The 24,094-nt window shown below is 35.0% G+C and overlaps 1 protein-coding gene across 2 annotated transcripts in view; it reads left to right on the forward strand.

The window, feature by feature from the left end:
* DPY19L1 (dpy-19 like C-mannosyltransferase 1) overlaps positions 1–24,094 on the forward strand; it is a 95,320-nt gene that overhangs the window by 57,845 nt on the left and 13,381 nt on the right. For both annotated transcript variants that reach the window (XM_065939101.1, XM_065939102.1), the window contains exons 11-20: positions 1,764–1,850; positions 3,973–4,032; positions 4,574–4,654; positions 9,974–10,075; positions 14,159–14,230; positions 15,583–15,632; positions 19,864–19,888; positions 21,254–21,373; positions 22,057–22,231; positions 22,972–23,071. In XM_065939101.1, coding sequence (XP_065795173.1) covers positions 1,764–1,850; positions 3,973–4,032; positions 4,574–4,654; positions 9,974–10,075; positions 14,159–14,230; positions 15,583–15,632; positions 19,864–19,888; positions 21,254–21,373; positions 22,057–22,231; positions 22,972–23,071 — 872 coding nt within the window. The remainder of the gene's footprint in view (positions 1–1,763; positions 1,851–3,972; positions 4,033–4,573; positions 4,655–9,973; positions 10,076–14,158; positions 14,231–15,582; positions 15,633–19,863; positions 19,889–21,253; positions 21,374–22,056; positions 22,232–22,971; positions 23,072–24,094) is intronic.

The raw sequence follows: 24,094 nt of genomic DNA on the forward strand, positions 1-24,094 counted from the left end.
AAGTCAACATCTCTTTCTGATTTTTTAAGATCTTAATTAAATGAAAATAGATGGATGCTTCCTTGAACTTTTGATACATACATGTACTTTAAGCCAAAAGCTAGTATCATGCAACATGATGAATCAATAAAGCTATTGCCATTAATGCCAGAAATTTAAGAAATATGTATTCTGCCACTCTTAACATTGTTGCATAAATATTAACTAATACAACTGACTAAAAAATGAGTCTCAGATAGAAAAGGAAGATATAAAAGTATCATTGTTTTTAATTGATATGCTTCTGAATGCTTAAAAAACCAAAATTAATAAAGTAATTACTACTAGAAACAATGGAAGTTTATATTCATTTATTCATGCTTAACATAATTTTTCTAAATATAAAAAAATCAGAAAATATGAAAAGATTTGTGATATAATAGCAACACAGATAATATACTTTGAAATAAACTTAATAGGCAGGATCATATGAAGAAAACTTTACACCATTGATATATGTAAAAGAAGACTTAAAAAATGGAAACATTTTCAAATTTAAAGATTTGACAGTGGGCAGATATAGCTAAAATATAGTGTAATGTACATTATAGAATAAAGCAATTTTAATACAAATGTCATTTTTTTCAAATTTAGGCTGATTATAAAATTCTTATGTAAATTTTATGTATGTGGATCAAAAATAAAACTACTGAAAGAAAGCATGGATTATTTTTTAAAGGCTTTTCTTATAATGGAGGTAAATTCTAAATTCTTACAGGAAATGAATGATAAACTGACTAATGTAAAAATTTAGGAAACAGTTATAATAAATACCACAAACAAAGATAAAAATGAACTGGGAATATATTTATAATATGTTTGCTTGGTAAGGAGGTATGCTCTATAATATATGAAGGAGTGCTTAGGAAAATACGAAAACCCAATAGAAAAATGGACACTAGGAGTAGGCAATTCATACACACACAAAACAATGTAAGTAGTGAATAGAAGAAAAGATGCTATATGTCTCATCCCTAAAAATGGAAAGATGAATAGAAAAAAATGAAACAATGAAGCAATCTTTTTTTTTTTTTTTGTTAGATTGGCAGATATTTAAAAAGAATAATGCACAATATTGGCAGGAACTCTCATACCCTACTGGTGGAGAGTATGGTATTTTGTATGGAAATTTGTCATTATTTTCTCAAATTTTAAAATGTTTGTATCCTTGACCCATGATAATAATTTATCCCATAAATGTGTTGACATGTACTAATATATAAGATAGATACATAAGGATATTTTCTCAGCAGTGTTTATAATAGGAAAAACAAAACTAACAGCAAGACAAAACTGGAAAGCACTTAAGTGTTCAGAGTACTGGTTGCATAAATTATAGCGTATCTCTAGAGTGGAGTACTTTTTTCAGTTATTCAACAGAATGAAATAAGTTGTTTTAGGTTGATACGTAAAGCTCTTTGAAACAAACTAAGAGTAAAAGCAAGCGATAGCATAGCTTCTGGGCCAGCTTTTCATTTGTGGTTTTAAAAAAGTTATAAACTAGAATTTGTATATGTGAATGTAAGGATGCTCAGGGAATTGGTGGTGGTGGTGATTTCTGGGGTTTTGAAGTGGGGCATAGAATGCAGGCTCTTTTCCTTGTGTATTCCCTTTTGAATGGTTCAAATTTTGTTTATCATGGGCATGTGCAGTTTTCAGAATAAAAATCTCTTTTTTTTTTTGGTTTTCTGTATGTTAATTATATTTTTCTTGGATTTTTTCAGATTTCTCTTGCACTTTGTTTTGTTTTGATGTTTGGAAACTCAATGTTATTAACTTCTTATTATGCTTCCTCTTTGGTAATTATTTGGGTAAGTGTTCCTTAAGTAAATGTCTGTTTTTGAAACTAATGGTTTACCAGTTTATCACTGGCTTGAGATTCATGAGGGATTATCTTTCAAGAACTGTTTCAAGTGTCTTACTAAATGCGTATAATGTGATAATGTATTTAAGTTCTCACTTCCAAAGAAGCACAACAAAAATTAATGCCTGAAAACACAGTACTTTGCTTTGTAAAGCAATCTGTCCTTTCTCTCTCATCTTTTATGTCACCCGACTTTTGGCCCAGGGTTTATTTTAGAATGGTTTCTATGCTCGCCTCTTTTTCTTGTTTCCTCCCCTCCTTTCAGTGTTTATCCTCTTCCTTCCCCGCTTTGTCACCCCCTTTCCTCCTTTTGGCATCTCACAGCAGTCTCTCCTTCTTGTTCCACGGTGATCAGAGGCTTGAGGACTTGTTTTTTTAGTTTTTTTCCCTTCATGTCTATTTGTATGACTTATTCAGGTAATTTAAATCAGGTAATGATTCAGTTATATTTTTCTAGATCACTAAGAGCAGATATAGATTATGGAGAGACAGTCTTACAGAATTAGGGTAACAGGTCGTCTAACACCTTCTGCCACTTTCAATAGAATGACTTTCTAAATAAAATATGTCTCTCTAAATTTAAAGACTTGCAGAGGTGGTTACTCCTTTTTTTTTTTTTTCCAATGGGTTTCTGTATTACAATGTTTTGCATACCTAAGAGGAAATAAATTATTCCTTATTTAACATATATATGCTTTAGTTTTAGACTGGTTTCTTGGTGATGAAAGCATATTGCACTGTCTTAACTGAAATATATTCTACTTCTTAAATAGTCATTTAAGTAAGTCAGATCATTTTGTCTTTCTTGATTTCTAGAACCCATTAACAAATTTGGAATCTGCTAGTTCTTTGTCCAATTTTACAAGTAAATTTTTTTTTTTTTTAAATTATGTTTCCCAAATACCTCTTCCCAGTCTGGACCACCATCCTTTTCAGGTTGTGTGACTTGAGTATACTCCAGCACAGAAATTAGCAATTAGCATGTGGTTGGATGCTCTGTTTTCAATAATGACTAAAAAGCACCCCTCATTAACTGAATTGCTGTGCTTTGATATTAGTGATAGTTCTTACAATCATAAATTCTGTTTGTAATTAGGAAATGTGACAATGGACTCAGTTCTGTATTTACATGTGTGTACGGGGAAGTCCTGGTATTACTCAGGGTAAAGTACATGACTGTTGGTACTTGCGTACAGGAAAGCCATTGAATGGAAGATTGCCTATCAATAAAATCTAATCTTAAGTACATTTTGCAGGAAATTCTCTTCAGTTCTATTGAGCACCTACAGTGTGTTAGGCTTCCTACTAGGTGCTTGATGCTGAGGTATGTCTCAGGTATAGATTAAGCATTATGCATATTTCATGTATCAATATTTTGATGTATAAAAATAAATGATGGCAACAGGTACAGAATGTAGCATATTTTTATATATTTAACTATATAAATGCACATTTGTCTATTTTTGTTTCTAGTTATCACTTTGAAACCTTAATTGTAACACATTTTGTATTTTCAGATATTCAGAAACTTCTGAAAAGATTTAATTTGGGTTCATGTATTTATGTTTTGATCTCTAACCATATTTTTGCCAAATTGGAAGTAGATTTAGATCTTTATAGATACTGTGCTTTGGAAGTTTGTTGTGTATCTGGAAAGATTGGTTGAGAACTATTTAGTTGGTTCATTAAAAACTCATTTATACTTTATTCAAGGAGTTAGTAATATTTTAACTTAAGGAAAATCTTACAAGACACCTATCTAAAATTCTGAAATTGTTATATATTTCTTGATTCTTAGGTAAATCAGAACCAGTCATAGAAGTCAATTACAGAAATTTATGTATGGAGATTTTTTTTTCAACTTTACAAAGTGACTAATTGACCTAAAATATTCTGGACAAAACAGTGCTCCTTGAAATCAAATGAACTTGTATTGATTCTATGTGAAACAATGAAAATTGTGCTGAATTTTAGATTCTTGAGGGTCGTGTTATTTATAAGTATTTTTTTGGTACCTGAATTTGTGTCTGTAATTATTAACTTCATGCTATGTTATTTTCTCCATGCAGGGTTTACTGGCAATGAAACCATATTTCCTGAAAATAAATGTATCTGAACTTACTTTATGGGTAAGAATCAATCTATTTGAATGCTTACATTCTTCCTTCTCTAAAATATATCATTGGTTTTATGTTTTATTTTCAAGGAATTGATCTATATAATGCAGGCAGTCTAACAGTTTTATAACATATTAGGGCTCAGTTTTAATGTGCCAAATTACTCTTTTCGTGAAGCAAGATTAATATTGGATAGGTAGTTAAAGAATTTCAGTTTTTGTGTTTTATTACCTATGCTTTTTCTGAGGAGCAGTACATGTGTAAGAAACTTTTAGTGGAAGGGAAATTTAACTGCAGTTGCTGTGTAAATCTCCTATAAAATATTAACTTTGATAAGAAGATTGTATATATTTTTCTTTCTGGTGACAGCCCTTGATTTTGAAGTAACATTCTTTATTTTAAGGTGCATGTGTTTCAGCATTTTCTCTTGGCTATAGAGATAATTACTTCACATGTGATTAAAGCATTTATTTTTTTCTTCCTAGGCTATGTCTATGCAATGGCTGTATGATGCATTGGTTTAGTTTTGTTTTGCTGTATTTTTCTTTTGTAGGTTATCCAAGGATGTTTTTGGTTATTTGGAACTGTCATACTAAAGTATTTGACATCTAAAATCTTTGGTATTGCAGATGATGTAAGTTTATTTTTGCTTTAACTTGAAAGACTTGAAATAAACAGGCTTAAAATAAATTACTAGAGTTGCCAAGTGCCACTGTTTAAGCTAAATTCAAGGTGGGGTCTATTCACCTGTTATTTTATCTATCTACTCTAATAGAAAGTAAATGTGACTAAGTATTTAGTCTATTCTTCAAAATTAATTTTTGACACAATCTCTTATTGGTCTTTTATATCACAAAGGTTTTAAAATTTTAAAGAAAGCTCCAGAGACTTAAGCTCAAATTTTAAGACTTGTGCAGTTATTTTTCTCTGGTTTCTTTATAATCCCCTTTTGCAACAGACAAAGACACCACCTTCAGAGCCTCTTAAATAATAAATTATATTATAGATTCATTCCTTTTTTATTCTTCCAGTTTTCTGGTCAGTGCTTATGAAAGGTTTATTTATAAGCTTTTATAGATGATTTAATCCAAGTTAGTCTTGTGAGAGACATTTTTATTATTATTGGTTTTACTTTATTTGGTATTTGGGTAGGAGAGATAATAAAATGCGAAGAATTTTGTTTTATAATTGCAAAAGATTCACCCTATCTGTAATTTTGCTTTGTCTATTTTATTTTGATATTTTGGTGAACACATTAATTAAATTAAAAGAGGACACTAACCAATGTGGAAAGAGTAAACCACATTTTTTTTTTCTGTAATTTATTTTAACTGACTGTCTTTCTTCCTCCTGTAATAGATTTAAGTTGTGGTTTTGAAACTGAGCTCTGTGACGTTCTGGGGCTTCACGGGCTCTTTGGTGAGGTCCATCTACTTCCCCAGTCTCCTTTTTGATTCTTTTCATCCAGGATAGTCTAGCTTTAATCTCTTACATAGTGGACATCTATACAGGTTTTGCTATGAACAACAGAATTGTTTGCTTAAAAAAGATTGAGAACCTCTGGACTATTATAGGGGTAGTCTACAACCTGTGGAAAGATATTTTTAAAGTTTAAAAGCATAACCTAAAATGCATTTATTCGGTCATTCAGTGTACCTGCTCTGGGCCCGACAGTAGAATGCATCCTAGAGATACAAAACTGAGTAAGACACAGTCTAGTGGGATATAGGGACAATTTCTAGCGACTATAAAACAGTGTAATAGAAGCTGTGATAAGAAGAGTGGAACTTCCATGGCAGTCCATACTCCGAGCTTTTATTGCAGGGGGCATGGATTCAGTCCCTGGTTGGAGAACTAAAGATCCTGCATGCTGTGTGGCATGGCCAAAAATAAATAAATAAAAATTTAACAACTGCAAAATGTATTTTTAAAACTTCATTAAAAAAAAAAACAAAACAGGTACAGAGTGCTGCACAAATACACAGGAGGAGTCAAGGAAGGCTCCTAAAAGTCAGCTGTGAAGATGAGTGCTAAAAGGTGATTGAGTCAGCTGGAATACAGAGAATGAGCAGGAAGAAATGGGAAATAGCTCAAGTCCTAGGTTTATGGAATCTGACTACTCACTGGGGGAAGACAGTCCAGTTAAATTGTTAATTCAGGTTAAAGTGACTGTTGTCATTTCTGCCACAGCCTGATATTGAACCAGGGTAAAAAAAAAAATATTATAAAAAGTTATGTCTAAATCAGAAATAATTTAGTTGCAGTGTTGGTATTTCTGGAAATATGTAACATTGATCAGGAATATCAGCTTATAAATTCTTAATTTTGACATTGGTCAGAGGAAGGAGAATGACAAGGCCATGTAGCTATTGAGAAGCATTGGTTTTTTTTCTGTTAAGATAATAAGACACATACTTCCCTGTCCTTTAGGAATCCAAGGAGGCATTTATTGGCCTATCCTGGATTTCTCATCCTTGGTAAAAACTGATGTTGTCCAACAGGGAAGTTTAGCACTTGGTGTCCCAAGATTTTTACTGGGGACTGGTAACATAGGCACCCTCTGCCTCACACATACCAAAATTCCAAACTTCCAGAAGCTATGTAGGTGTTCAGTATAAGCCACTAGTATTGTTTAGGGTGGTGGGGTCCTTGCAGAATCTAAGTTCCCTGATGTCAGCCAGGGGTCAACCTTGCAAGCTGGTGTTTCAAAGGATACCCTTCAGACCTGTTCTGTTAACTCTCATCTGGACGTTAAGTTTGTCTCTTCTTTTCCTTTCTGCCGTGCCCGCCCACCTTCTTGGATCTTCCGTGAATGTTCATACCACCTCCCAGATGGTCATAGATTTGTAGAGAGCTTGGGCTCTCTCAGATCCCTCAGCATCTGTGGACAGTTTTCCAGTCACCAGGGATGGGAGAACTTATCTACCTCTCATGGATTGTCTCTCTTGCAGAATCTCTAACATTTCTAGCTAGTCTGTAAATCTGCTGTTCACCAAACTGATACTGTAATCCTTTGCTGCTTTTACTGACAGTGCACAGATTTTTTTGCTCTCTGCCCCCAAACAAGTCAGCTCCTTCCAGTAGCAGATGTTCTGCTTCCATGATCAGCCCCGTCCAGTTACGACCATTGGGCTGACCGAGCTCAGGGAAGCAGTGGTGATATAATGCTGGGTGTTAGTGGCCAAAGTGGGAATCCCTGGTGGCTTAGTGGTAAAGAATCTGCTTGCATGGCAGGAGACTGCCTACTAGTGCAGGAGACCTGGGTTTGATTCCTGGGTCAGGAAGATCCTCTGGAGAAGGAAATGACAACCCACTCCAGTATTCTTGCCTGGAAAATCCCATGGACAGAGGAGCCTGGTGGGTTACAGTCCATGGGCTCACAAGAGTTGGACACGGCTTAGCCACTAAACCAATGGCCAAAGCAACAGTGCCACAAACTCCCACTATTTCCTCACAGAGGTCATCATCTTTTTTTCTTTTTTTAAAATAAATGAATTTTCTACATTTGTTTTCCTTTTGATCATTTTCTTGAACCTAATATGATTTTTGACAGTTTTGTCCAATTTCATAGTTGTTACTGGAGGGAGGGTATTTACTAATGTTGTTCTTTGCTGTGTCTGCAAGTCCCCACATTCATTGATTTTTGAGTGTTGATCCATCATTGTGTTTCTCAGATAACCTCACTTGTTTACAATGTATTAGTTTTTCTAAATATTGCTGGATTTGGTTGGCTAATATTTTTAAGGACTTTTGTTGATTTTTAAGAATACTAATCTGTAGTTTTATTTTCTTGTAATGCTTTTGCCTGGTTTTAATTTCAAGGTAATGCTGTGCTTGCTAAAGTTATTGGAAATTGTTCAATCTCCTGTTTTCAGTGAGAATTTATATAGCATTGATATTATTTCTTCCTTAAATGTTTGTTAGAATTTGACCGTGAAACCCTCAGGATCTGAAGTTTTGTTCATGGGAAGATTTTCTACTACAAATCCACTTTCTTTAGGAAGTTACTGGTAGTTTATGTCTTTAGTATAAACTCACCCATTTCATATATGTCATCAAACGGGTAGGATTCAGTTAGTGAAAAAATTCTTATTGAAATTTTTTACATACATGTGAAATTGTCTTTTATGTTGTTTAATTTTCCTTCTTTGGATTTAGAATCAATATTATAATAAAGAGGTGCTTTTATTTCTTGCTATGTTTTCTACTTTCTATTTATTACATTAATATTTCCAAAGTACCACTTTTTTAAAACTCCTGTTTGATTTTATTGTATTTTTCTTTGTAACTGAAATCTGTCATCCTCATATCCTTTATTCTTATTTCTTTGGGATTGCTCTGAACCTTTTTCTGATGCTTGAGGGAAAGTGCTTGGCTTTTTTGTATTCACTTCTCTTATATTATGATAAACACATTTTAAATCTATAAATTTCCTTATAAGGAGTACCTTTTTTGCATCTTCCAAGTGAACTATTTTGTGAATTTCTTTTTTAACCCAAAGATATGTTTTATGTTATTCAGTTTCTGTCTGAGAGGACTTTTAAAGTCTTTCTTAGTTATTGTTTTCCAGTTTTGCTGCACTGGTGATTAGAAAAAAATAATTTGCATTGTAGAAATTCACATATCCAACAAATATTGTCAACTTATTTTTTCTTTCTAGAACCTTTATCAATTGTGCTTTTATACACTTTGAATTTATACCATTCACTGAAAAGATGTTTATGATATGTATAATCTTGCTTTGTTGTTTGTTTTATCAGTATATAATGTCATTTGTTGTCTTTTTCATATGTTTTTGTTTGAATTTAGTTTTGTGAGACATTACATTTGCTAATTCAGGTTTCTGTGATTCACTGTTATCTGATTTATATTGTTTTCTTTTTCTGCTTTTAGCCTTTCTGCAAACTTTTAAGCATATCTTTTGTAGACAACATGATACTGAATTTTTTCCCTTAACTCTAATTGAGCATCTGTCTTTAATTAGTGAACTTAAGGTCTTTACATTTATGGCAGTTATCATTATTTCGGGACTTCTTTCTTTCATTTTATTGAGATTTTCCAACCATTTTGCTTTCCTTTTAGATTCTTTTCCTTTTCCTTGGATTGGTGGTTTGCATATGCATTTATAGGCCAAGGTGTTCTCCCTATTGGTTTCTTAAACTTATCAGCATACATTTCTTCCCCACAAGACACAGCATTTGAGAGTCTTCAGGATATCCCATCGCCATTGAGTTCCTCTTCACTCCCTGACCGCCCCCCGCCCCACTTCGTTTATGTATCATTTAGCGTTTTAGTCATGATTTGCTCTGGATATAATTTATCCCCTTTCCTACGATTCTTGCTCTTTTAGACAATAATGAATTGAAACTTTGGCAAATGTTTTCTCCTTTGTTAAATGAACATAATTCCAGCTTCCTTACGTGGCTCTTTGTGGGAAGTAAGTGAGGTGATATAAGTGTGAACCTGGTGATATGTGAAGAGTACACAGATGCTGTCAGTCAAAAGGTGTGTTTTATTCCAAGGTCTGCCTGGAGTCTGCTTCTTTCAAAAAAGTCTTTTCAGTCTGCCTTGCAGAAATTCTGAATTATCTTTGTTTTTCTTTACTCTAAAACATGATGTCCCCTTGTGATTGATGGATGCCTGTGTGTGTTACCAAGCCCACTGGATACCTTGTAGTGTATTTCACAAGTTTTAACACCTTGAGCAGGGAAAACCCAAGGGTAAAAGCCTGTGGAATGTTGTTGATAGTACGTGGAAGGCAGGGTGTTGTTGGAGCTATCGCTTGTCAGCCAAAAAACAGAGACTGTGAAGTCGGAGGGTCCAAAAACAGCCAGGTGTTAGAACAGCAAGTTCTGCAATGCAATGGAAGCTGTTTTTAGGTACTGTTAAGATTGAAATGAGTTATAGCAATGTACGGCATAATCTAATGGTGTCTCCCTTTATTCCTTACTAGGCTCATATTGGCAACTTATTAACATCAAAATTCTTCAGTTACAAGGATTTTGACACTTTATTGTATACATGTGCAGCAGAGTTTGACTTTATGGAGAAGGAGGTAAGATGGGATTTATCCTTTTCTTTCCTTAGGTTTTGGTTCATTCAATTTTCATAAAGGGTGCTCCTGTTATTCAGATTCTTACTTCTGTGCTCTCATCTCAGTTTGAAGGAAAAGGAAAACCTTGCAGCTTAAACCAAGATGTTCCTATTTACATTAGTACAGCCTCATGAAATACGTGATCTCTTCTCATTTTGATAATTTAGAAACATGCGTTCAGCCTAGCAGTAGTTTTTAGGATGAGTAAACACAGAAGCATTTCATGTTGCTTCCTTTCAAGGATAGCATTGATTCAGTGAAACTCTCAAGCTTTTCAGTTTCCACTTGCTTTGTGATTGATTGAATCATCTCATTGATTTGAAATATCATTGAATACGGGTTTTTCATTCCAACAACATTTGTCTTTCTAAAACTGTACTCGTGTGTTTAGAAGGAAATTTGAGAGTAGTTTAGTGGATTGTGAGACAGAAGTCTGCAATATTATTTATGTTGTTGAGCAAGTGACTTTCATTCTTTGAACTGTAGCTTACTAGTTTCTGGTAGTATGCTACAAACAGATATTGTGAGGATGAAGGGAGATATTTAGGAAATACCTTTGATGTTTTAAGATGTTTCACATTAAATACTATTTTGTAATACTTTATAAGCTAGTTTGGTTCAAAGACATTTGTATATATGTGCCTTTTGTGTGTGTGTGTGTGTGTGTGTGTGTGTGTGTGGGCCCTGTGGTTGTGATTGTGGGCCACACCCATGTGGCCGTGATTTATGAGGATATTTAATTATCTCTGAGACATTTTTCTTGAAAACTCTGTGTGTGTGTGTGTGTGTGTGTGTGTGTGTGTGTGTGTGTGTGTGTAGCTGGCCAGCAGCCCTCTGCTGACACAGTCATTTTCCCTGACCCCCACGGGGCCAGCCACTGAATTGCGGACCAGTTGGATGAGAGTGTGCCACATGGCAGATGACTCTGTACTCCAGTGACTTATCAGTCTTCATTTCCTGTGTTCTGGCAAGTGATTTTGACACAAAATGGCTGATAAAAAGTGTACAAGTGATAATGTTAAGCCTGCTGAAAGAAAATAGGGAAACCTATCTTATAGAACATTAAAATGCATGCCTATAGCAGATCAAGACTCCTACAAGGAGATGGTAAAGAAAGTATAGGCATCAACAGAGAAATTAGGACTCAGTGTGAACCCCTTAACATTATTGAAAATAAACACGCCACTACATAGCATTGAGAGTGTGAATCATCAGTTATGTAACAAGAAATAGTTCACTAAGGCCTAGCGCGGCTTCAGCCAATTTGAAGAGCCTGCCATTCGTCATCTCCATAGGTGTCTTCACAGGGACTGTGCTGTAAGGCAGAGCACAGCGCAGGTTCAGAGAGAGGGTGTCTGTCACATGGTGGGAGGAGGGAACAGTTTAACACAGCGTCATACTGGTATGGGAAGGCACTTAAGATGTATAATAGGGTAAGCAACATGCTGTGATCTTATTGAGCTATAATTTGCACACATAAAGTGTCAGCAAAATTTTAACACTGGTTTTCTTTTTTTGGTGAAGAGGTAATTAGTGATTAACATTATTTTGTAATTTGCATCTTCTAAATTTTCTATAGTAGTCATATTTTAATTGAATTGTACTATTGAAAGATAATAAAAACCATTGAGGAAGATCTTTGCATTTTAGATATGAAAATGGAAAGCAACAGTATTTAAAGTACACAGATATCAAAACAGGAACATTATGGCCAAAAATAGACAATGCTGGATAGACCCCATGTGTATGTAGTTAACTATGTTTTTGTGTATGTATTTGGTATGAAATGAAGAGAGCAAAGAGCACCACAGCTAAACAATAAAAGATGCATTGTTTCATGAATATTATTTGAAAAATTGAATTGGGGTGGGAAATCAGGTTAAAGCTTTGTATCATATGCCAAACTTCATTTCAGTTGATGTGTTAAATATAAATGAAGCTTGAAAAATTTGAGAAATATTTCTTAACTTCATATTTTAATGAGCATCATATTAGAACAAAATGCATGTGAGAATGATTAATAGATTTGTCTGCATATAACTTAAAACTGTTGTATGTACAGTTTTATACACTAAATGTTATAAAAATTAAAATCAAATACCTAACTGGAATGATTCTTGCGATAAATCAATGAAACTAGAGATTAATTAGTTGAGGAGATTGTTCAAATCAGTAAAAAATCATCAAGGACCCTCACTCTTTCTGAGCACCAAAAGCACAGCCCACGCTGTCCCCCTCCCCACCTGTGCAGGGACGGGCGGAGGCCGTGACCACACACGATCCATCCGGGAGGAAGTGCTGAGAACTGATTAGAATGTGAAATTCATCATCTCCTTTATTTTTTCTCCATTTTCTAGTGTTCACAATGAGCGTATGTACTTTTATTCTTAGAATAAAATCAATAATTATGAGAAATATTAAAATAAAATAATTTATAATTCTAATAGAACAAGCCTGTGCACACGTCTCACTGTGGTTTTTCCCTTTGCGTTTGCTCTTTTATTTTAATTGAGGTGTTATTGCTTTACAACGTTGTGTTGGCTTCTGCTGTGCAGCAAAGGAGTCAGCTCTATGTATACGTACATCCCCTCCCTCCAGGACCTCCCCTGACAACCGCGCCCCTCGAGATCCCCACAGAGCGCTGAGCTGAGCTCTCCACTGTTAGAGCAGGCGCCCCACTAACCTGTTTTATGCATAGTAGTGTGTATATGTCAGTCCTAATCTCCCAACTCACCCCACGCCCCCTTCCTCACACCCACTGTGTCCACATGTCTGCTCTGTACATCTCCATTTCAGCCCTACAGATGGGTTCATGGGTACCATTTTTCTAGATTGCACATATATGCATTAATACATGATATTTTTTTTTCTCTTTTTGGCTTACTTCACACTAATAAACTTTTGGAATATAATGTTAAAATTGTTTGAGCTCTATTAAACTTTGTTAAGTATTTTTAACACAATTTTTAAAAATACTTCCTTCTTAAAGAAAACGTCAGTCTTACTACTTTTCTTATATTTATTGTTAGTTATTATTAGCAAATGTCTAATTTTTGAAATAATAAAATAGTTTGTTATATAATTTTTGCATGTTAAAACAATTTAAAAATTACAAAATAGAAATATATTTATATACTTTAAAATAGTAATATGCAAATGTTTATAAAGGTAAATAGTAAAATAAAAATGTAAAAATCCTATTTTATTGGGATTTCTAGCTCATAAAGGCTGCACTTTGTATAAATTATCAAAATTGCTTGTCTAATACAGAAAAGAAAGTGAAAAAATTGGACTAAGGAGAGGGAAATCAGAAAATGCTACTTACCTTATGCTTTGTAGAATTGAAATGTAACAGTATTTTTAATATAGTTAAATCTAGCCTTCTGTTTATAAACATATTGAGGAAAGCATGCATAATTTCATGTAATGATAAAAGATTACTTTTGTGAGGGAATGTGTTCATAATGAGCAAATTGATTGCAATTTAGAAATTTCAGGCTGAGAATTGTTTGAGACTATGATCTCAAATTATTGAGAGGTGTATAGGATTGCAATGTGTAGGGCTTTTTTAGTTTAAAAAAAAATTTTTTTTTTTGTAGTTTTTTACCTGTTACTGAAGAAAATGTAAAAATGTACTCCTTTTATAAACATTGATCATTGTTGTGTGTGTGTGTTTGTATCTGGACATCATACTTGTGATTTTTATTCCAGATAAAATGCACAGTAAAGCTCATGCCATTCTGCTGACCCTCGTTGAATATTGGGCTCTCTAGTTAGAGTAGTACTGTACAGAAATGAATAGTAATCTTTCTAGTTGCATTTTACACTTACAGGTGTTTGGGAACTGTATCTGTTAGTGTTTTCAACTCAGCATTTTGGGAAAATTCATTTATATGGAAATGTATCTTCATTTTTATGGGAATCAGTGGGTAGATTGGTGAATGCACAAGTTTCCTAACATGTTTTAAAATTCACTTGGTTCATGATTTGCAGTTTCATTTGAAATAACATTTTTCTCTAATTAAACATTTCTTTGAATTTCAGACTCCCTTGAGGTATACAAAGACATTATTGCTTCCAGTTGTTTTTGTTGTGTTTGTTGTAATCATTAGAAAAGTAAGTCTATCATTTACCTTATGAGTATTTTCTCATAATAAAACATTTTCTTATTTCTTCATAGTAGTTACATATACTAGGCAACATGTTAACCTAACACAATACTTACATAGACTTATTGAAATACATTCTGTGTTTTCTTACTAATAGCCTTTGATGAATATTTATAAATCTTAAAAAATGTTGTGCTGGTTACCAACATAAAGTAAACCTAAGAAAAGGACACTTATATTTTGATAGTCATGTATTTTGAAAGATAGGATCAGAGAAATCATATTGACCCACATATAATTGTTTCTGTTTATGTAAATTATTACTCACTTTTAACTTTTGTGTAATATTTGATTAAAATATTTAACGTATGCCTTCTAAGTCATTTGTGCAGTATTCATTAACTTCTGGATAGAATTTATTATTAATCAAAAGGAAAAATAGAATATTAACAATGTATTACTAAACTCATAGTTAGACTCCCAACTTGGCTTTGATAATGAAATCTTAAGTCCAGATATAAATCAGGCCAAGGAAGTTCCAATTTTTAGCAAAGAGTCGTGTAATATTCTTTTTTCTTTTTAAGAGTTAGTGAACTTTATAACTACAGATGTTTTAAGTAATTGACTTTGGATTAGTCTGTAACTGAAAAGTAAATGACACATCCTAAAGGTTTTCCAATTCAGAGCTATTATTTCTGTGTTAGTACAATGTCATGTATTTGTGAAATATTCTGTATTGTAATTATTATTCACATCATATATTTATAGTCTCTCTAACTATTTCTCATACCTTATTTCAATTGGTTCTTCAATGACATTCTAGGGTACAGATATTATTATTTCCATTTTGGCAAATGCAAAATTGGAAGGTCGGAGAAGTTGTTACTGGCCTCACATCATCTCCATTAAAAAGCAAGGGAAGAGTGAGAATCAGATGGCCCCTTTACCCTCCTCTTTGGGCATCATAGTTATTATTCCTAGATAGTGTATAATTAAGTAGAGGCACTACCAAGACCCTGAACATGGTGGAATTCACTAAAGGTGAATTAGAAGCTGAAAGGTCAGGTTTCAAGACCCTTCTTAGTTGTTGTCCACCTTCAGGAAGATCATTTAATCCTTCTGAGCCTGTTGTTCATTTATAACATGATAATAAAACCTATCTGAACAGGGTTGGTTAGAGATATGATTAAGTACTATGCAAATGTAAGATTTTGTTGTCATAATTACTATTTCTGAGTTACTTCTTATCTCCATACTTCTGTATTTTAAAGTAAGTAAAAGTTTGAAAGTCTAGAAAATGTTACTTGAAAATTTTTTTCCAATACAGCTGTTATAAAGTGTTTAAAAATTTATTTGCAGGTTATTAGTGACATGTGGGTTGTCTTAACTAAACAACAGACACATATAAGGTAAATATGGCATTAATGACTTTGTTACTTCCTCCAGTTTATTAAATAGGTATTTATAGTGTATTAATTTTATAGTTATGTGTTGTACACACAACATTTGATAACTGATGTTTCATTTGTTGGCATCCCCCTTCTCTGCTTTTATCCTTATTCTCTCTGTGAGCAGAGCCAAGCACATCACTTGCCTGTCTCTTAAGTCCCATCCAGTTGCTCTGACAGTAGCCCTACACTTACTTCTACTTGAAGGACACAGCTTTGTGCTTTAGTTTGGCAGGTAAAACAAATTACTCTGCTAATGGTTTTAGGACCAATGAATAGCCTTTTTACAGAGAAAGAGGGGAATGTAAAAGTGGACTCATACCTCACTTTTTACATAAAGTAAATTCCAGATGGATCAAAGATTTAAATATAAAGAAAAATTAAATTCTCAAATAAACCGAGAGTTTATTATAATGTTAGGGTTAGAGGCCTTGTTAAGAATGGCATAAAACCGATAAGCTAGAAGGAATGGTTGATATGGTTGACCAGATAAATTCTTTGGTAAAATACTGTAAACATTATTCAAAGCAAGTACAACTTGGGAGAAATATTTGCAGATCATAACAAGGTAATAATGACCATCACACATAAAGAACTTCTATAAATTAACAAGAAAAATGCTAAAAACCCATTTGAAAAGTGAGTGAAAGGTACACACAGGCAGTTGAGAAACCGCGTTCCCATTTTCCCTTTCCCACTACCCTCATGTCCCACTCATCTCTTTTGTGCTCTTTGACCATGAACATCGGTTTCCTGCCCTTGCAGTGGTTGCGCCCTAAGCCTGTAATTGTGCCCCTGCTTCCCACAGCCTGTCTTGGCATGACTCAGTTCTCTAATGCTTGCTTAAATGTCACCTCCTATCAGAAGCCTTTTCTGCCGATCATCGCTGAGTAGATCCCGTGTCTCCTGGCTTGTTACTTTCCACCATCACACCCTTTCTCTTTCTCTCAGCATTTATCACCATGTGTTTACAAACTGCTGTGTTGTTGCCTGTATCTCCTGAAAGGGGGGATGGCCGTTTCTGTTCAATTCAGCAGTTTATATGCAGTGCCTGGCATCTGAGGAAAGAATAGTAGTTAAGTGATAAAGACTTGTGCATGAGTAAATAGATACATGAAAAAGTGCTCAGTCCCATGATAACGTGGAAACCTTTTTACTTGTCAGGTTTGTAAAAATTAATCCAGTGCTTGCAAGGATGGAAGGGCAGTTGGGCAATAAAGCAAAACGTATGGTGGGCCTGTCCTTTAACCCAGCAGTTTCACCAGTGCAAATGTGTCCCCTAAAAACTCTCATAAAAATGCAGAGGTGGTGGTGTGTATAATGTGAAAATGAAAACAACCAAAGTATTCAGTAGTACAGGATTGGTTTAATTATGACCCCGTCAGAAAGTAGAATTCTTTACAGAGATATTTCATCATACACCCTTGAATTAAAAATTATAAAACATATAAAGGATGATTATACTCTTATTTTAAATATGAAGATTTTATATGTTTATTTGTACATAGGAGGGATGTGGAAAGATAAAACTTGTAATTATTAGTAGGGAATGAGATTAGAGGATGGAGTAAAGGAAGTTTTAATTCTAGTTTCATTCTTTTGTGGGATTTCTTCAGGGGCAGTAGAGATTGTTGAATTTGTGTGTCTATATATTTTCTTTTATAACACACAGAGCCTTATATATTGTTCTTTAACCTACACCCAGTGATAAATTACTGCATGCACTCTTGAGACAATCCTTGTTCTCATTTAGAAGCAATTTATTGTAACTGTACCCTTGCTTCTACCTGACACCTTTGAGAGCTGGGGAAAAGGAAAAAGCTTCTAGTACATAAAGCCAAAATTTATCTTCAATTGAGATGAAAAATTTTTAAGAGCTCAGAAAAGGGCTAGAGGTTATAACTATAATATACATCTGAAAGAGAAAGTTGGAACATTTCACAGAAACAAGAGAGTCTTTTCAATAATAACTCAATTATAGAAATAATTATAGAAAAACACTGAGCTTCATGGGGCTTTCAATCTAGGTAGGATCAGAGCTTTTTGGAAAGGAGAAAGGCACATTGACATTTCGTTTTGCATTAAGTACCAAAGTCATATGCCAATATAAGAAGGGAAGGGGTAGGCTACACATTTTAATTCTCAAGATGTGAGTACCAGTGTCTCCTTTATTCAGTGACCTCGGGGTTCAAGGAAGATAAAGACAGCATGATGAAGTAGAAAATGTATTGATTCTGAAACCAGTCAATATATAGACCTGGCTTTGCTGCTTACTAGCTCTGTGACTTGCTTTCCTTAGCTGTCAGTTGGGATAATAAATAGTTGTAAGATCAGAGTTAATGTAATGTTAATTGTCATATTAACATTCTAGGTGCTTAATAAATAGTAATGGATAATTTGTACTTGGAATGAAAGAAGAATAAAGGAGGACCCATTCACTTCCTTCATTTGCCTAATATATTTACTCTTTGCTAGTATATCAGTAATTTTGAAACCAAATTGTCCAAACAGATTTTATGCTACCCAGATTACCTAGATTGGGGATTAATTGAATCATTTGTTCATTCATTCAAAAAAAAAACGATTGAACTGTATTTGTTAGGCATTGTTCTAGGTCTTGAAATATTTCAGTGTTTAGGATAGAGAAGGCATGTGTTATCAAGTTGCATATTTGTATCTCTGATCCAGACTTCTCCCTTGAACCTAAGATTTATGCATAGACTCACTGTTTGTCATCTCTATTTGGGTGTCTGGTGAGAATCTCAAATTCTGTGAATGCAGTACTAAGCCTCTGAATGTGCTTCCCTGTCAACACACTTCTGCTGGATCTTCTTCATCTCATTTTCCTCCTGGCTCCCTCTTCTCTAATCATGCCGTCTTTACTGTCAGCCTGCCAAGGAGCCTGCTACCATGAGGCTTTGTCTTGCCTGTTCTCTCTGACTGAAGTGCTCTTCCATTGGGGATCCTCAGGTTCAAATTCTTGGGTCCTCAAGGCTTTGCTCAGAGTTCACTCAGTTGGTGACCACACGGATTAATATATACCACCCTGGACACCCAGTACTCCCTGCATCTTTTCCCTGGTTTCCTTTTTTCTGCACAGTATTTATTGCCATGGAATGTTTTGCTTTCTATTTGTCTCCTTCATCTTATATGTAAACTCTGGGGCACAGTTTTTTCCTCCCCATCTTATATACTGCTGTATCTTCAGTGTTCAGTGAAATTGAGTGAATGGATGGATTTGTACTCTGTCCTCCTGAAGGATTCTTTTCAGTAGGGAGAGTCAGAGGATAATCAAGTAAACCTATAAGTGAACATTTTATTTTCTATGAGAAGATAAAACAGGGAAATAGAGTGTGAGTGATCAAGGTGGGAGGCACTGAATATGGAAGTCAAAGGAGCTGTCTGATGTTTTAAGGCGTAAAATGAGTCTAGTGTAACGGAGCACAGTTGGTCAAGAGGGAACATGGTAGAAGGTGAGTTTCAGGGGTGAAAGATGGGGACCATCTAAAGAAGACTTTGTGTAATTACCAAAAACAAAAAACCCCACAGCCAACTAGAAAGTCTTAAGAATGGCATATCTGGATTCCCATTTTTGAAATTTGCTCTCAGTGCTGTGATGAGACTCAACACAGGGTTGGGGCGCTGGGAAGGGGACCGGAGTGAGATGTGGGGAGGATGGGCCTATAAAGATGTATCCTTTCTTAGGAAACTAAAACCACCAAACAAAACTAAAGGTGGCATTTTGTGGCAATTTTTTGTTTCAGAACTGCTGCTGTACAAAAGTCTTGTGTGTGGCTTCCTATATTGTCTCTGTGGCAGTTATAGTTTACGTGGGAGCCGAGGGGCCGCTGGGGACAGGAAGTAGGGCTATGGGACTGTGAGGGCTTCAGAGTTTCTTTCCACTCCCTGCTTTGTCAGGATGTTACCTGTGAGGTATGTGATACATGGCAGCCAGCGAGTCCTGTTGGCCTAAAAATACCCATGTAGTCAGATATGTGGGATGTGCAAAATAAACTGTTTTAAAAGACTGTAGCACTAGTTTGGTTTATAACTTTTAGTTCTTTTGGTTTACACGTATGTGTCCTGAGGGAATATTGTAGAAGTTGTAAAACTCATATTTGTCAGGTAAAACTGCACATGATTGAAGTGCTTCAATGGTGATTCAATGGTAGTATTTCTTTTTCTATTTCAGAAAACACCAGTTTGATCATGGAGAGGTAAAGACTTAATATTACCAAAATGTGCCTTGTTTTAATGTTTGCATATGCTTGGACTTTTCTTTCTAGTTCATTTTCTGACTTTATTGGTAAGTCACTAATCATCTTCAAAATAGGCCTGTATGTGTTTTTATGAGAATACTTCAGACATGACCATTCATTTGTTAAAATAGATAGCTAGGAAACTCACTTGGTCTGTTCTGATCATCGTCAGGGTAATAGCAGTTCATTGCTCGGGTCCATTTAGGCACTTTTGCAGAGTATCTTTCATGTGATTGGAGATCATTTTCCTCTCTGTTCACCTTGCCCAGAGGCCTCAGAGATGTGACTGGTTGCTGTTCCCATTTCTTGGTGATTCAACCTGTTTCTTTTTAAGTGAGGTATAATTGACATATAGTGGTAGTTTCAGATGTACAACATAATGATTTGAACTTGCACACCTTGTGGATTGATCACCACAGTAAGTCTAGTTAAAATTGCTACCATACATAGTTACTCAAAATTTTTTTCTTGTGATGAAGACTTTTAGGAACCTCTTTTGTTGAGGTCCTTTAATGGACCGAAACCTGGTGGTCCAGAGTCCACGATGAGAAAGTGAAAGAAGGAAAGAGGTTAATATTCCCTGGGTTATGCAGCCGGCCTTTGCCTTCCAGGGAATCAGCCAGAAATAGAGAGAGAGAGAGAGAGAAAGAAAAACATGGGGACCCAAGCACCCAAGGGTGCTTTATTGAATTCTGTAAGAGTATATATACTGTAATACAAGGTAGCTTCTTCAGATAAAGATCAAGAGACCAGACTTTACAAGTTACCAAGGAAGCAAGGAGCAATAGAGGCCATAAGGCCAAAAGGCGATCCATATCAAAAGAGGGTTGTAAATAATCCCTTTCACCAAATGGAAAAGCTAATGAAGGAAATCCTATGCAAGCATCCCATCTCTTTGATCTCCCTCCTGGGAGAGGCTTGCCTGTTCCTCTCCGCCCACATGGACTGATAAGGAACAGAGGGCTCAAGAGAGATAGGAAACAGCGCACAGGAATCCTACTGTTAAACATTCCCTGACACTCTTTCTTAGCAATGGCCTGGTGACTATAGTTGCTAACACTGTATTTCATATTTCCACCTGGTTCAGAAGTGTGGGCTTTGTTAACCCCAGGTTTGATTGTGAGTGGAATTATAGGTCCACTTGGCTTAAGGATTTTATTATTTTAACCCTCTAGTAAAATGGAGAAGTTTGAAAGTGAATTTTAAGAATTGTTTATTTCAGAAATCAAAATATTGTTTCTAAGAAAAAGTACATTTTTCTAGTATATTCACCAGTTTAACAATATATTCTTAAATATTAGGAGTATGTTCTCTGTCTTTCAGCTGGTTTATCACGCATTGCAACTGTTAGCATATACAGTCCTTGGTGTTTTAATTATGAGACTAAAACTCTTCTTGACACCCCACATGTGCGTTATGGCTTCCTTGATCTGCTCAAGACAGGTGAGATGATTGTTATGTCGGTATTATAGCTGCTGTGATAATTTTACCCCAGCCTTTGTTATTAAGTGGCTCTAAAATTGTATTGAATTGCCCATAGTTCTTTAAATTGTTATAATTGAAGTTCTTCATGGTTTTGTTATAATCTTTCCAAAGGTTAAGGGTCAAAGCAGATCCTTTATCCATTTAACTTCTAAAATGGTCCTAGGCATACAATAAACACTGATTCAGTGCAGGCTAAATTCATGAATGGTAACTATGTAGATATTGACAGAAAGCAGTGATTATACAGGGGCCCACACTCAGAAGGACTCTGCACCTAGATTGATGTATTGCTATTTGCTGCTTTGAACTTCTTAAAAATTGTCAGACAAGGAAACCATGTTTTTATTTTGCACTGAGTTTGGCACATTATTTAGGTAGGCCTGACCTTACTGGAACCTGGAAGTAGAGAGAGCAAATTGAGAGAAGAATTTCTTAAATCATGTCCCACCTATATAAAGCTAATGGTAGAATTCTTTTGACCCCTCAGGTTATTGTTTCTGGAACTTTTCCTTCGAATTATTAGTCCTGTGTCTGGGATGCTAGCAGAGACTGTATTCTTCTCTGGAAAGAACTTTTGCTTATTTCAGGATGCAGGCTGCTTTGTACTAACCATTGTCAATGTGTTCTTAATTTGATTTCAGCTATTTGGATGGCTCTTTTGCAAAGTGCATCCTGGTGCTGTTGTTTTTGCTGTGTTAGCAGCAATGTCAATACAAGGTTCTGCAAATTTACAAACCCAGTGGAATATTGTAGGGGAATTCAGCAATTTGCCACAGGAAGAACTTATAGAATGGATTAAATATAGTACTAAACCAGGTAAAAAAGTCTTATTATTTAGTTGTGGTTTTCCCTATGGTTTTATATACAACTACACAGTCCTCAACTCATGTTACTTCCAATGGTTTTAATCTTTCTAGGAAACCCTGTTTCTCGATTATCCAGAAGAGAGAGATGTTAATCTTGCTTATGAAATTTGCAAAAGAAATGTTGTAAATATTTTCTTAATAATTTATTTCTCTGTTTTCCATAAATTCTAATTTTTTCAAAATATATCCAAAGTTTTGCATGGCACAGTTTAAAATGATTTATGGTATGCTTATTTTCCTGATTAATTTTTAATCTCAGTCCTTCACATTCCTTCTGGAAATGAACTCAAGGAATGTGATACTTGATTCATGTATCCAAAGGGAACTTTTTGTTGTGATCTGAATATCAAGTGACTGAATATTAAATCATCTTCTAGAATTCCTTGGTGCTGTAAAACTTCTCTAGTCAATGTGTTACTTCTTACAATCAGGAAAAGACACTAAAAACAAACAGCCAAAAGAAACAGAAACCTTCAGTGATGAGGCTTTGTCTTGAAAATATTTCATCCAGACTTGGTTTCTGACCACCCTTTTATCAGCTACCCAGTTCATTCTGGTTCTGTTACTGAATCTTTACGTCACGATTCAGGCCTCAGCTTTTTAACCTGGGAAATAACTGAGCTGACCAGAGGGAGACTCCTTGTCACGTTCCCCAGGTGTCTTCCTAAGACCTTGGTTCCTGCTTTGCAGATGCAGTGTTTGCAGGTGCCATGCCCACAATGGCAAGTGTTAAACTCTCCGCACTTCGGCCCATTGTGAATCATCCACATTATGAAGATGCAGGTTTAAGGTTAGTACACAATTATCACATTGTTGAAAACAAGTTTTTCATACAAATGCAAAATGAGTGAGGGAACCAGCAGCATAACAAGAAGTGTTTCAAAAAGGATATGGTGAGCTGGAGTATATAGAGATTGGGGACATAGAATACTGAGATAACATGGTTAAGTTCAGTATAAACTGTTAAGGCCCCATAGGACAATAAAGCTATAGTCTTTGGGGTTCTCTTCTCTCCTTGGCAGCAAAAAGAAATCACACAGTGTCTGTGTTATACAGGGCTCCAAAACACCCAGGTCCTTATTAGTTATCATCACTTTTAAGTTCCTCCAGAAAATTCATTAGCTTATAGTTTTTATTAAGGTTTTCTCATAGGATATTTTTCTTGATTTCTGAGGAGTCAGTTGAAATGGAATCTAATTCAAGGATAGGTTTTATTTTTTATTCTCTAATTTTCACCAATATAGCCCTACTGGAATGATCATGTTTTTTGTTTCTACTATTTTTTCATAAGTTAGAATGTTGTGTTTTCTTTGAAAATGTTTGGTGCTCAGTCATGTCCAACTCTTTGAGACCCCATGGACTGTAGCCCACTAGGCTTCTCTATCCATGGAATTCTCTAGGCAAGAATATTGAAGTGGGTTGCCATTTCCTTCTCCAGAGGATCTTCCCAACTCAGGGATCGAACCTGGGTCTCCCAACATTGCAGGCAGATTCTTTACTGTCTGAGCCACCAGGGAAGCCCGTGTTCTTTCTGAAAAGGAAAAAGATTAAATTTTCATATAATTTCTAGGTTGGTCCGCTAGTCATTTTCTAAGTGATTGGTGAATCTTATTAATATATGTTATCTTGTGTAACAGTGGGACATGCTTTTTATAAATAAAAAGCTTTTTCATTAAAAAATCAATTTTAGCAAACTAATTTCTAGGGCAATTGTGTTGAATAAATTTAGTTTTTTGTTTTAATTTTGAATAAAATGGAGAGCCATTTAATATTAATTGTTGGTTAGCAAAGTTAAGACTGTCGTACCTTTGAA

This window comes from Muntiacus reevesi, chromosome 6 (assembly GCF_963930625.1).
Source record: "Muntiacus reevesi chromosome 6, mMunRee1.1, whole genome shotgun sequence".
Taxonomy (NCBI): Eukaryota; Metazoa; Chordata; class Mammalia; order Artiodactyla; family Cervidae; genus Muntiacus; species Muntiacus reevesi.